This window comes from Callithrix jacchus, chromosome 16 (genome assembly GCF_049354715.1).
Source record: "Callithrix jacchus isolate 240 chromosome 16, calJac240_pri, whole genome shotgun sequence".
NCBI classification, from domain to species: domain Eukaryota; kingdom Metazoa; phylum Chordata; class Mammalia; order Primates; family Cebidae; genus Callithrix; species Callithrix jacchus.
Genome location: NC_133517.1, coordinates 58,740,644 through 58,755,654, shown reverse-complemented (window position 1 = coordinate 58,755,654; position 15,011 = coordinate 58,740,644). Strand labels below are relative to the sequence as shown.

The 15,011-nt window shown below is 42.7% G+C and overlaps 1 protein-coding gene across 1 annotated transcript in view; it reads right to left on the bottom strand.

Annotated features, from left to right (window-relative positions):
* COL22A1 (collagen type XXII alpha 1 chain) overlaps nucleotides 1-15,011 on the bottom strand; it is a 332,005-nt gene that overhangs the window by 202,790 nt on the left and 114,204 nt on the right. Inside the window, exon 12 of the mRNA XM_008983195.5 lies at nucleotides 12,711-12,749. Within this exon, the coding sequence (XP_008981443.1) occupies nucleotides 12,711-12,749 (39 nt within the window). The remainder of the gene's footprint in view (nucleotides 1-12,710; nucleotides 12,750-15,011) is intronic.

Here is a 15,011-nt window from a genome sequence, read left to right as displayed (position 1 = left end):
GGTGCTTCACAGAGCATTTCCAAAGTCTCCTCCAGATAAGAAGAATCTGATTTGCAGTAACCATGCTTTATGGAAGCAGGAAGGTTGGGGATTCTTTGATCAAACAACTTTGTGAAATGTAGCGTTAAACCAAGTGAAGCAAGTTCCTTTACAGTGGGTTTTCTTGAAGGCTTACTCATGCCCTTGTTGATGATTCTTCATGAGGCCCTGCCCTACTGAACCCTTTTCAAGGGCATGGGAGGAGCTTCTGTTTCTCAAAGTGTAGAGCCTGTGCAGGGAGAGAGGCTGCTGCTTCTCAGAGCTTCATCTAGGCCAAAACTAGGTCCAAGACAAAATGAACAAGGGCTGTTTATTTTTAAACTTGTGATGGAGACCAGGCTACCATTGCTTTCATTTCAGCAGTGGGTTCAAAGGTATTAGAGACTCAACCTTATTTCTATGGTTAAAAAAGGAAATACTAAGACAGTCTCAGATTAGCAAGTGTTATATTTAAGTGGGATTTTTGGAAGGCAGGAGACATTCTAAGTCTAATATACCTGTCCATCCTTGGCTAGATACAAAGGGGCAGTTGAGTGATTTGGGGATATTTCACAAAAGAAAAGATTGTTCAGTGAGAAGGATGGGGGATTTCTGTCATCAGTTGTTTCCAGGGAAAAGTGGGGACCAGTGGGTTGCTTTTGTAAGTTAAACTATCATGAGCATCTTTCTTGGGAAATGCTGTCATGGCAGGTGCTTTCTCAGCCTCCAGTTACACATCGGCAAATGAGGAGTCACCTCCTCTCCCCTTGAGTCACTTCCCCATTTGGCTGTTTTGGAATTTAAATTTTAAAATCTGAGATTGAAAGTGGTAACCAGTATAGGAGGAGGTGATTTCTACAGCATAAAACACCAATTAAACACATGTTTAATAATGGCAGAACCAACTGTGAAAATAATATGAATAATAGTGTGTTAATGTGATATGACAGATGTTGCTGAGGACAGTTTATCTATTTCACATCTACAAGGCGCCAGGCACTGAACACTTTACATCCAACACTGCATTCAACACCTGCCCACAACAGCTCTGTGAAAGAGACAGAATCATCATCTCCACTTCAGTGTTTATGAAACAAAAGCACAGACAGCTGATCTGCTCTAATCTAATCATCTGATTAGAGCTGATTAGGTTAGATTATTCAATCTGCCCAAAGTTACAGTGCTGTGGAAGAGCCAGACTCCAGGCCCTAGTGTGTGCTTCCAAATGTCTTCACCACAGTTAGTAGTGTCCAGACTCACCAAAGTTCCCTGGTTGCTGGGCAGCCCTGCAAGCTACATGTTGCTATCCTCAGGCTACATTCAAGCACACTGGGCACAGGGAGGGGGCGTGATTTTCTCATGGCTACCCAGGAGTCTACATGGCAGAGGGGGGCAGGTTGGGGTAGTTCCCACCTAAGCATCCAGCCTTAGCTCTCCCTTTCCAGGGATCCTGCCCTTCCTCTTCAGCCTCCACCAGCCCTGCTCCTGTGGGAATACCAGAAGGAATACTCCTTTGACTGCCTCACAGGTGGAGAAGCTTTGCATGGAGCCAGGAGATGGTGGTGAGCAACAGAGTAGGCTCAGCTCCCCACATAGCCTGTGTCTCCGAGGTCCATGCTCTGACCCCTACCTGCCTCCTGCACTAACCTGGGCAAATGGTATAACCATTTCCTGATGGCAGAGACACCAGCACATGAGCCACATCCCTACAACCCTAGAAATCAATTACAGATTTTCCAATAGCAGGGAACATCAGAAAAGGAGGAGAACTGCCTCTGAGGGCATGTGCTAGATGGTACCTCCCTCCACAATCAGGCCTTAGGGTGACTTGCCTGAGGTGTCAGCTACCCACTTATGATGGCAGGTCCTCGAATGACCAGTCTGTTTTCTGGCTCCCGAGGGTTGGGAAACCCTGCAGCTGAATGCAGAGGGAGGAACATCTTGATGAGATGGGCTCCTGCCTCAGGAATGAAAGAGGCGGCAGCAGGGCTCCTTGGCCTCTCCTCCCAGTTGTCAGTTCTCTAGCCTTTTTGGTTCTGTCAGATGATGTCCAGTAGATATCTGTGTGAATTTTTCTCATCCACAAGACGGAAGCTCTGTGAGATGTGGAGCAGGACTAAATCACCTCTGCACTTCTGGTGTCTGGCTTCACAGAGTGTCCACAGGGCCATGTGTGCTTCAATTCTTTCTAGAGCCTTATGGACTTGTAAGGGAATGAAAGACTTTCTTTAAAATTCATCTTATGGGGGTATCTAAGCCCCAGAAACAAAGTAAACAGCAGGGTGTGGTAGAGAGGTAATATAGTCCTGAGAGCCAGTGAGCCACAGCTTCACATTGTCCACCCCCACCCTCCCTGCCGCCCCATCACGAAGTACTGATGACTTTGGCCAAGCTGGTGAAATGCTGAGTCTTGGTCTTCATCTGTAAATAGGAATTGTCCATCTACTTTCAGAATTTGTGCTTCCCAAAGACATGGAGAACTAAACATGTTAGTTTTAGATGGCTGACATAGTAGAAAAAAGCCCTTTCTGCTTTGTTCAGAGATGTGGCCACCCTTACTGTGTATTCTAAGAACCAAACTAGAGGTCTCTATAGAAGTAAATATGTTATGGGTCAGAGATGGTAACATCTCTTTTTGAATCTTTTTTTACATGGTTAAGATAACCAAGTCAGCACTGCCAATAGATAGATTTTAAGAAATGTCCCTCCTCAAGTCATTCTGAGATTGAGGCATTTCACTAGAATGATTCCTGCCCTATGAAAACTTTGCCCCAAGAGAAAGTCAACCTAACACAAATATTTCATTAGTATTAAGATTAGTATCATCAATTCTTAACATTACAAAACACCCTCACCATGTCACTGTGATAGACCTTCCAAAATCCCCCAGCTAGACTCACCATCAGATGCCTATAGCAGCTTTGAAAAGGTAAAGTTACAACCCTGGGCTTCCTGTTCACCTTCCACCAGGAAAGTCATTTAACCTCTATGAGCCTAAGTCTCATCATTTCTAAAGTACAGGTTTACATGCTTTCAGATGAGCATTAAATGTAGACATAATTTGCAGACTACAAAGTATTATTGCAATGTGAGGTCTTCCATTGTATCTCTCGAAAACTAAGAACACTCATCCAAGTGCATGGGATGGGTCAGGGAGAGGAGTTGGGAAAAGACTGGAAGTCCTCCCCAAATTGGCAAGGTCAGGCATAGAATGATCTTTAAAAGAATATGTAAAGCTAAGGATCTACAATAAAGCACAGAAGAAAAAAAGAAAAAGAAAGAAAAGAGCAGGAAGGAAGCAAAGAAGAGAGAGAAAGAGAGGAAAGAAAAGCCTAGGCTGTGAGGAGAGGGTCTGATCTTCATGCAGCCACCGTCTCACATTAGCAGAGCAGAACAAACTCATTCCCCTCCTGTGTCTTAGCTCCTTCCCTGGAAAGGAGAAGACACAAGGAAGAGGAGTGCCTCTGGCTCAAGGTGGCTGGTAAGAAGCCTAGAGAAAATACTTTGAAAATGCTTCGTATACAGGGAAATTCGAAACAAGCCTCAGATACTATTATTTTGGGTAGACTATCCAAGCCTCTATTTTCCACCTACAAAAAGAAAATGGACACTTGGGGTATAAGAGAATGACAATGAGTGAGATACACTGAAGAAGATAACCATGGTTCAGAAAAGAGGGGCTTCCCTGTGTTCACAATGGCCGTTGTGACCCAAATCAGGGTTTGGTTCCAAGTCCAGGCTCTGACCTCTTTTCTGCCCCTGCCTCTCCCTCCACCACATACACATTCACTTCCTCCATGACCTCATTTGGAGGCATATCATGGGGCAACTATCTAGGAGGAAATTATCCATCTGCCCACACCCAACTTGTCAGCATCCAGAGCCCCAGGGATCATCCTGTTACCTCCTCAACTAAGACACAGAGAAAGGGGAGAACAAATATTTCTGCTGCTCTTTTGGCTGATTAAATATCAGGCCTTATTTCTAAATGTAAACAAAAAGATTGTTGCATTGCTGGAGATGCTGGCACTAATATTCTTTATCCATTTGGTAGAAGAGAGAGTAGGCTTTTTAGTGGGGTCTTAGGAATATGCTGGGTAGTGATGATGGGCCAGCTGCATCAACCCCACGTGGGGTTGTGTTAAAAGGGCAACTTCTCGGACCCCACCCCAGACATAATGAATCAGATGGTCTGGGAGTGGAGTCTAGCCAGTTGGCTTAACATGTCCTCCAGGTGATTTGGATGTTGTCACAAGTTTGATAACCAGTTGTCAGCACAGACAAATGCAGGCTGTGAAGTCTGAAAACATGAACTCAAATCCTGGCTCATCCCCATGAAGAGGTTAAGTCACCTGTACCTGGTCCCAGAGGAATTTTCATTATATATAAATAGGCTATAAAACAAGGACAGCAATATTTGCTATGAAAGTTAAACTAAATAGCACACACGTGAATCCTAGCAGATAGCAAGTGCTTGCAAATACGAGGTACTAGTATGATTTGTAGATGATCTATGAATTCCTTTAGGTAAATTAAAGAAAGGGAAGGTCCTTCATGTTGGCCTCCTGGAACCTGCTTTCTAATAACACTCTCTAGGATTCCTGAGGGTTTAGGAGTTACAGAAGTCCTTCTCAGAGGCTGAAGAACTCTGACATTTTGCAGCTGCTGGTCGCCTCTGGGAATAAGATCTCATTAATGCTGAGAGCACAGAAGACGTCATTTGGTTTATAAAAAATGAAACACTATGCTGGTGTAATGGTAATTATGCTTAATGTTTATGATCACTTTTTACTAACATAAGTCATCTATTTTCATTAGCTCATTTAAACCTCGCAGCAACCCTCCAAGGCAAGTACTATTATAGTTGTTAATTTATAGATGAGGAAAGCAAGGGTTACAGGGCTAAGTAACTGACCCATTGTTACACAGCTACTAAGTGACTCAGTCAAGGTCTAGATTCAGCAAGTCTGTAACCAGGGTCTGCACCCTGAGCTTCCCCTGCCCTCCCAGTTCAGGAGTCCAGCATTTACCCTTCCCATAAATGTTCTGACTCTCTTGTATGAAACTCTTGGTTTTGTGGCTGGTCCATTAGACTTGGCAAGCACCTGAATGTCAGATGGAGCTAAAGGAAAAATGCAGACTCCTATCCCAGCTCTGCCTGGGGCCTGTGAACTTCAGAACTTCCCCAGTGTGTCCTTCAGCACCATGGACAGGGCCTGCAGCACCTCTATTTATTCTAACTCTGGGCATTTTGCCCTTAACCTACAAGGCTATTTGAGGGCACATAGGCAGCTAAACTAATTTCCCCTTAAACCCTTTAATTATTGTAAAAATAGAAGGCACTCAACCACAGTTATCCAACTCGATAACCATGAATAATGCACATTAATGCACAGGCTAAGAATAGGAGATGGGGGTGCTGATTAAGCCAGCCATGAACAACGAGAAAGGGACCTAGAGCTAGAAGCAAATGGCATAAATATATCTATATCTTAGAAGTGTCACAAATACAAAGACACATGTATAATTTATGTTTTCTGGTTCAGAGGCTCGATAATGCAGTCTTTATATAAAATAAGCTGATTCTCACAAGGTTTTTGAGGGTCAAGAATTCCCAGACATCCACATCTCATTGAAGGAGGGGCAGGGAACTGACACTGACCAATGCTGTGGTCAAAAGTGGGGGATCCCCACTCTTGTGTCTGTGTCAGACAGACCCAGGCTCGGCCCCACTTACTAAGCAGCTCTGTGACCTTGGCCATAGCCCAGCCTTCTTAAAGGGCTGTCAGGGGCTGAAGCTCATAAACAGAATAGCCTGGAACACTAAGAGGTCAATAAAAGACTGATGTTATGATTTTTCCTTTTCAAAGTCACTATACCATTCCAGATAAAATCGCCAGTGCTAGCCAATACATGCTGCATTGTTGCTATTGTTAAAACATGCCCATCTTATGCCTTCAGGGACAACTTTAAAAAATCAAAAAGTGTGCATGCTATCCCCCTTTATGGCAAATATTTCATCAGCGGCAGAAACCCCTTAATGTTTTGGGGCTACCACTAACTGGGTAGCTTGTAAACTGCTGAAATGTGTTTCTTGCTATTCTGGAGACAGGAAAGTCCAAGATGCCATCAGATTTGGTGTTAGGTGAGGGCCTACATTTTGGTTCACAGATGACTGTCTTCACTGTAACCTCACATGGTGGAAAGGACAAATGGGCTCCCTGGGATCTCTTCTATAAGGGCCAGTCCAGTCATTCATAAGGGCTGTACCCTCATGACCCAATCACCTCCCAAGAACCCCACCTCTCAATACCATCACCTTGGGGGTTAGGATTTCAACATATGAGTTTTGGGAGCACACACTTTCAGACCATGGTTCCCCTAATATGTAGAAGTGTCTTATGGCTTCTAGAGACCTTTCTGGGTCACACTCTGGGAGAGAGGCCCCGAGAAGAAAATCCACATGTCGTGGAGCAGAGCTCCCTCCTCATTCTTCCACCCCCTCTACAGTCCAATTCTACCTCTGAGCAATCTTCTTATCTCACAACTTCAAGTATAGCCTGCCTTTGAAAGACACTGAAGAAAGAACCTGGTTCCGGTGAGAAGGACCCGTTATTTAAGAGTGTGGACAGCACAAAGTGTGTCTGTTATGTTGGGATAAGGGAAGACCTGACTTCTCTGTGACTGCAAACCTGGCTGTCACTCAAAGGGCCCCCATCCAATGAAAAGCAGGACTGATAGGAACATATATTCTCTCCACTGGCTATGACCTATCAGCCATACAGTGGTCAGAGTGATTTTGTTTTCTAAACACCCTACGTCCCCACCCTCCCATTTACTCTTAAGAGTTAATCATTCTCCAAAGCTCATGCCCCATTAGCTGTCCCTGCCTGGCTCCCCAGCACCATACTGGGTCCTTAGTAGGTACTTGCCATGATTTTGAGCAAGCCAGAGCTGATTATAAACTATTTTATACTCATATAGCCTTTTACAATGAAATCAATCACATGTATGTGTAAGCATGTTTTTCCAAGCCTCAGTGCCCCTTTCCATGAAATGGGCATAACGATGCCTTTTGCCTGCAATCCATGGCAGGAACGAATAGGACAATGCCCACAAAAATGCCTGGTCACTTTGATGGTGACTGGACTAGAAGCATCCCTAAGATTTCAGCAGGCAAAAGGGGATGCTGAGCATGCAAGGAGGAAGAATCAATGACAGGGAGGCAGAGATATCCCGAGCATGTCCACGGAAAGATAAGCCCAGCATTGGCAGGAGACAAATACCGGGGAAGGATCCCCTGGGCCCCATCATGCCCTGCAGGATGTGCACACCAAGCACACTGGATTCCATCTGCCAAGTAACACAGACCAGCATAACACCAGCGGCAATTTAAGGTCAAATGCAAACTCATGAGCACTTACGTGTTTCAAACGGGACAGTGTATGTAAACCAAATATAGACATCTGGAGTGAAGAAATTTCAGGCACCTTGATTTTTTCTCCATTTGGTAATTAGCATCTTATTTGTTTAGCAAGCCACCCCACAAAGACCCTCCCTCACCATGACTTCAGAACTCTCAGGTGGATTTCCTGTGTACCTGGCATCCCATCTAGAACATGGAGCTAAGGCTCTGAGAAGGTTGCATCCCAGGAAGCTGGAAGAACCTGGAGTACTTCTCTGGCTCAGAGACTCATCTTTCACCATGTTCATCCCCTGTCAGGTTTATGGTGCCAGTAAAATGGAAGAAAACCATAAAAGACAATGAACTGATGTTTCTGTGACCCAAAATTCCATCTACTGCTGACTCAACAAGCCCAGTAAAATTTAGCTGAGTTTCTTATATTTGCTTGCTGATTTTTTTTTCGGGTGCACCATACTGTGAAATCTGAGCAGAAAATCCATATGAAGTTTTATTTATTGCCATATGGATTTCTGTGAAAATGCTTAAGAAAGGACTTTTGGGTGATGGTCATTATTGTATTTTCTCCCTCTACCAAATGCTGAGTCCCTAGTTGCTGACCCAAGCATGGCTTTACGGGACACTTTGCCCATTTCATTCCCAACAGGTCTCAGGGGCCCTGACAATCTGTAAGATGTAGTACAGGCTCCATCAGAGCCATCAGGCCCTCAGACTCCTATGTCCTCTGTTACTGTGCACTCCAGGAAAATTGGGTCTCTTCAGGGCCCAACACTGTCCCACCTCCAGGCCCTTGTCTAGGCAAATCCCTGCCTGAAAGGCCACCACCATCGACATCCCAGCACACCTCTACCTGCAATATTAATAATAGCTACTGTTCACAAAGAAACCTAAGATCCCTGGCAGGAAATGCATTGCTTTGCAGCTCTGAGACACTGGAGAGCTACCTGAGGTGAGCCTGCTCTCTACTCAGCAACCGATCTGTTTCAGGGCCGAGCTTCTTCTCAGGGTCAGCTTCATCTTCTCTGATCTGGCTTCTTTCATGGCAGCAACACAGCCATGGGAATGTCAGGGCTCTCATGCCCAGATCCATGGGCCCAGGGAGAAAAGAGCATGTGTCCTTCTAAGTGACAGTACTAAGCCTGTTTTGATGGGACTAACATGAAGACGGTGCCTGAACTGATCCTCACACTTGGAGAATAGCTCAGACCTGATTCTTGCTCCATCTTTCTGAAGTTGCTCCATTTGCCGGGCCCCTTGCTATCTCTTCTCATGGATAAACTCACCAATCCATCATATCACCAATGTGATATACTGTTGTTGTTACTGTTGTATTCAGTGTATGAGCCAAGATCACTCACCTTCTCTAAGCCTGTTTCCCTAGCTGCCAAAGAAGAGTGATTCAATAGGCTCTATAGCTTCCCTTCATTTAAGTAACCATCAGTGATTGTGTTTCCTGGGCACATACTGTGTGACCTTGTGCCGTTCACTTGACCTCAGTGCTGTGTTCTTCTCATCCTTGAAATGGGCACAGCAGTGCTTTCCCTGAAGCATGTCTTAATGATGAGAGGGTATGAAATATCCTTAGCAGGGTACCTGATACACGCAGACATGAATGCACATTGCCACAGTGGTTAGTTACAATTGCAAATATATACAAAACACAGCCAGAATAAGAGTATTACCATCCCTGGACCCATCCAGAGCTCTGGTCTACCCAATACCTCCAAACTCCATCTAATCTATGCTGCAATTACTTTGGAGACAACAGTCAGCTAAGAAGCCAGTTGGTACCAGCCTAGTCCCAATGCATGAGTCATGAGTGGCCTTCTCCCCTCTCTAGGTGCTATCAATCCTCTCGGCCCACTCTGGTCCCCTCATTTCCACAAGAAAAGCAGAGACTTCAAGTTATGGAAAAGAGCCCTAGAAGACAAAGGCTGGAGGTGGGCTGATTCCCTAATGTCAGAGCTGCTGCCTGAAAGGGCCTTTATGCATCATCTCATCCCACCCCCTCCACTGTACAGATGAGGAAGCAGAGACCCAAAGACGGAAGTGACTCACTCCAAATCACACAGCTAATATATGGTGGAACCTAGACTCAGACTTTGCTAAAAATACCAACCACAGGAAAATGCCAACCAAGGACAGAGCCAGGAGTGCCAGGGTCCATTCAGCTGCTTGTCTCTCCTGCCAACATTGAATATGTGAGGAGGTCTCCATGGCCACAACTATGCCCTTGCAGCATCAGAGCCTTGAATGTGATGCTGCAGGTAGGATGCTGGGCACAAGGAAGGTGCCTTCAGGAGAAGGGAGAATAGATATCCATTGCTGCCCAGTGTGAGCTCACCCCAGAACCAATGAGGCAGACATGCCCTGCAGCCCACAGGAAGGAAGGAGGCTGCCGGTCCTTCCCTGGTGGCAGGAACACATGTGAAGGACACATTAGTTGAGAGGAAAGGCTGATCCCAGAGGAACATGGGAAAGAGGTCACAAGCTGCACAGTATTGCCTGGCAGCCACCACCCAGACTGAGTGTTCTGACCTCCAGAACCCCGGCAGCCCTGGCTTCTGATCTGGAGGAATACCTGGATACCCTCTTCATACCCTGTGCTGGGTCTCTGCCCACTGGAAACAAGCGTGCCAGCAACAATGAAAGTAGCTGTTGAACACTGTTGGGGGAACACAGATGACATCACCCCTGTGGAGAACAGCATGGTGGCTCCTCAAAAGAAAGATTAAAAAGAGAACTATAGGCTGGGTGTGGTGGTTCACGCCTGTAATCCCAGCACTTTGGGAGGCCAAGGCGGGTGGATCACAAGGTCAAGAGATCCAGATCATCCTGGCCAACATAGTGAAACCCTGTCTCTCCTAAAAATGCAAAATGTAGCCAGTATGGTGGTAGGCACCTGTAATCCCAACTACTCGAGAGGCTGAGGCAGGAGAATCACTTGAACCTGGGAGGCAGTGAGCTGAGATCATGCCATTGCACCCCAGCCTGGTGACAGAGAGAGACTCAGTCTCAAAAAAAAACGAAAACAAAAAAACAAAAAGCTACTGTATGATCTAGCAATTCTGCTTCTGAGTATTCAAAAGAGTTGAAATCAGGCTCTCATGGAGAGATCCACACTCCCATGTTTACAGTAGCATAATTCATGATAGCCAAGATATGGAAATAACTTAGATATCCATCAGTGGATGTATGGATAAAGAAAACATGGTACGTTGAACTGCTAGATCATATAGTAGTTCTATTTTTAATACCAAATAGAATGCTATTCGCCCTTTAAAAGAAGGAAATTGTCTTTTTGACAACATGAATGCATCTGGATGATATTATGCTAATTGAAATAAGCCAGATGCAGAAAAGACAAATACTATGTAATTCCACATATAAAGTACCTAAAACAGTCAAATTCTGAGAATTAAAGAGTAGAATAGTTGTTTCCAGGGGTTGGGGGAGAGGAAATGGGGAGATGCCAGTTAATGGGCGTAAGTCTCAGTTAAGTAAGACGAATGCATTCTATAGATCTGCTGCCCCACACCAGGCCCATGGTCCACAGAACTGTACTTCACACTTAAAAGTTTGTTAGGGGGGTAGATTTCATGTTGTGTTCTTGCCACAATTAAATGACACTAATTTAAAAACTTAAAACAAGAAAGTAGCTACTGAATTTGAGCATCCAGGTTCCAGGTGCTGTGCTGTTAAATCACAGAGAAGTCATGGAACGTGGCGGCTACCATAACGCCATTTTTAGGTCAGGAGAAGACACGGAACGTGGCGGCTACCATAACCCCATGTTTAGGTCGGGAGATGGAGGCTCAGAACTGATGGCAGAGCCAGAAAGGGGCGGAAAGGAGACATGAACTACGCCTGCCTGGTTGTACCCCTTCTGTGATGCTGTGTGTTGTGCTACGTCCAAACTGCTTTTCTTCCTTGTGCAGTAGCCACGTTACATGTGTGCCTGTGCTTTCAATGGAGGAGCTTATTGTGAAATAAAGACAGACACAAAGAAACAAGGGAGAAAATAAATATTCTCATAACTTTCTCCCCCACAGACAACTGGTGGTTAGTAATAGGGGTTCATCTCCCTCATTAATTTCTCTGTCTCTCCTCTCTCTCAGTCACACACACACACACATACACACACACCCCTGGGGTCATATTGTATACAGATTTTGCAACGTGCTTTAAAAATGGACAAAATATCGACTTCATTCTCTAGGTCATTAGTTCTCCTAAATGACATTTTGCATCATTGGATACTGTTGCATTATTGAGGTGTACAATAATGTATTTCTATAGCCCACTGCACAGCACTGTGTCATTTCTAGTCTCACCTATAAAGTACACATGGATATGTACTTGTGCATATCTTTTTCTCCTTTCAGCATGGCTCCTTGATTTATCTCCTTAGAGCACAGCTAGATGTGTAAGAGTGCCTACAGGGAGAGAACGAGCTGGCCACAGGAAAACTGTTTCTATTGTAACTTAATGGAGTATTATATGCATTACATAATCAGTCCTATGCAAGGGGCTGATGTGACCCCCTCTAAACAATGAACGACCTCTCAGGACACAGCAGTACTACATTGTGAGTCCACAAGTGCCTGGACTCCAAAGTATCAACATGCATTTGCACTATGAAGTCTTGTGCTACCTCTCCAGGAAAATGACAACATTTCGGTTCTTTTTTCCTTTTCTTTTTTAAATAGCTGGTACGAGTAGAAAATGACATTTTTAGTGGCTGCTTTTTATTCACCCTTATAGGTTAACATCTGAAGAAGAATTTCTTCTTTAGGAGGAATCCCATATTTCCCAAGGTCTGCCAAGCCTTTTACCTTCTTTTATTGAACATAAAAGAAGGTGCAACATGCATAGCTGGGGAGAACATCTTTATTTTTCCCACAAATTCTTCTGATGTTCCTTATTTTATGAAGCAGAACCCACCCCCAGATTTTCACTTCTTGGGTATCGTTCAAATGTCAATGTTTCCAACAGAATATGCCCTGAATCCCCCAAAATACATGTGTCCTACTCAATTCTCCGACTACCATTTTGCATTTTTCGTCTGCACCTTCTCTCTTTCTGTTGAGTATAGTAAATGCTTCAACCACCCAAGTCATGGAGGACATTGAGGCAGTTACACAGCCCAGGACACCTCTTTTCTCCCACTAGAATTCCTTCAAGACAACATATAGTAGCACACACCTCCCCATACCTAAGTCCTCTGTTCCATTCCCTTGGAGGAGTGTGATATAAGGAAGATGCTTACCTTTTCACCCTTTTGTCCTTGGCCAAAAGGTCCTATGCCCTAGAAAAATGAAAGAAGGCAAATGTTCACTACAGAGCATCTCCGTGGCATGACATTGCATATGGCAGCATCATCCTGAGATTTGAAAGGATTATATGTTTTCTCATCATCTCCGCCCAGTAGCCACTAAAAGAAATTATGACTATTGTTTACTGAGTACATATTCTCATGAATATCATCTCACTTAGTATTTCCAATAACTCAATATTATAGTTACTGTTTTGTTTCCATAGCAGTTTTATTGAACTATAATTTGCATAACAAATAATTCACCTGCTTAAAATGTACAATTCAATTATTTTTAGTATGTTCATAAAGTTGTGCAACAAAATCCCCACAATCAACTTTAGAATATTTTTATCACCTCAGAAACAACCCGTATCTGTTAACAATGACCCCACACTTCCTCTATTCCAGCTCTAGAGAAACATTAAACTACTTTCTGTTTCTATAAACTTGTCTATTCTGTACATTTTTTATATGAATTAAATCGTATAACATGTGGCCTTTTATAATTGGCTTCTTTCACTCAGCAAAGTCTTTCCAATGTTAATCTATGTTGGACCATGTATAAGTACTTCATTTTATTGCAAAATGATATGACATTGTATGGATATGACATACAGTTTGTTTCCCTCTTCTTCAGGTGATAGACATTTGGGTTTTTACTTTTGGCTATTATAAATAATGCTGCTATAAACATTTTGTGTAAACTTTAATGTAAACATATGTTTGCATTTTTGAGGGGTATATTCCTAAAAGTAGAATTGAATTGCTGGGTCATACGGTAACTCTGTCTTTAACCTAAGGGCTGCAAGGCTGTTTTCCAAAGCAACTGCACCACATTATGCAAGCAATCCATAAAGATTCCAATTTCTCCACACTCCTAGTTGTTCTACCCATTATTGAAAAGGAGGTATTAAAGTCTCTATTAATTTTTTATTCCTCCTCTAAATGCTGCCAGTTTTTCCTTCATGTATTCTGGGGCTTTGTTAGGTACATATATGTTTATAATTGCTATATTTTTAAGAATTAATTTTTTGTCATTATAAAATGTCCCTCTTTATCTCTATTTTTTGTTTTAGAGTCTATTTTGTCTAATATTAGTACAGTCACCCCAGTTTTTTATTTTTAAGATGTATATTTTCCATCCTTTTATTTTCAACTTTTGAAACCTATGTGTATCTTTGAATACAAAATATACAACCTATTTGTATCTTTGAATCTAAATTGTGTCTTCTATAGACAGGATATAGTTTGATCTTGTTATTATAACCTGTCTTAAAATCTCTGATTTTTGGTTGGTTCATGCCGTATATTCACACATCATATTATTATATAGATTTATATATGCCATATTAATTTTTGTTTTCTACATGTCTCCTGTACCACTTACATTACTTTATTTCTCCTTTACTGCTCTTTTTTGAATTGAATACTTCCTAGTGTAACATTTACATTATTTTCATAATATTTTCACTACATATTTTGGAGTTATTTCCTTAAAGGGTGCTCTAGAGTTTATCGTATACATAATACAGTCTACTCTAGATTTATAAAAACTTACTTCCAATGAAACATGAAATCACACTCCTTCTCGGCCCTATCCCTTCTTCCCCGTTTTTGTGCTATTGTTATGCCTAGTACATGCATGTTTGCTGAAACCAACCATACATGGTTGTAATGTATTGTTACACGTGAGGCGCCATCCCTCCACCTTCCAGCCTCAGTCATTTTTGGTGACAAGTCGGCTGTTAATCTTCTTGGGGTTTCCCTGTACATGAGGAGTCATTTTCTTCTTTTGCTACTTTCAAAGTTTTTCTGGTTTTTGGCATTTTTACCCTGTTGTTTGTAGTGTGGATCTGTGTTTATGTTCATTGGGGTTCATTGAACATCTTGAATAGATAGATTACTGCTTTTCATAAAATCTGAGATGCCTTCAGCCATTATTTGTTTGAATACTTTTCTGCGAATTCTCTCCTCTTCTACTTTAATTCCCAGTAGGTATAGATTCATGCACTTTAGGAACCCCTACATTTCTCCAACACTCTGTCCATTTTTCTTCATTATTTTTTCTCTCTGTTCTTTAGATTACATAATCTCTATTCATCTAATTTCAATAATTCTCATCTTTACATTGAGCCTCTCTAGAATTTTTAAATTTCATTCATTATAATTTTAAACTACAGAATTTATATTTGGTTACATATACTTAAAATAAAGAGTTAGAAATTACTTACTTTCTGTATTGAATGAAATATT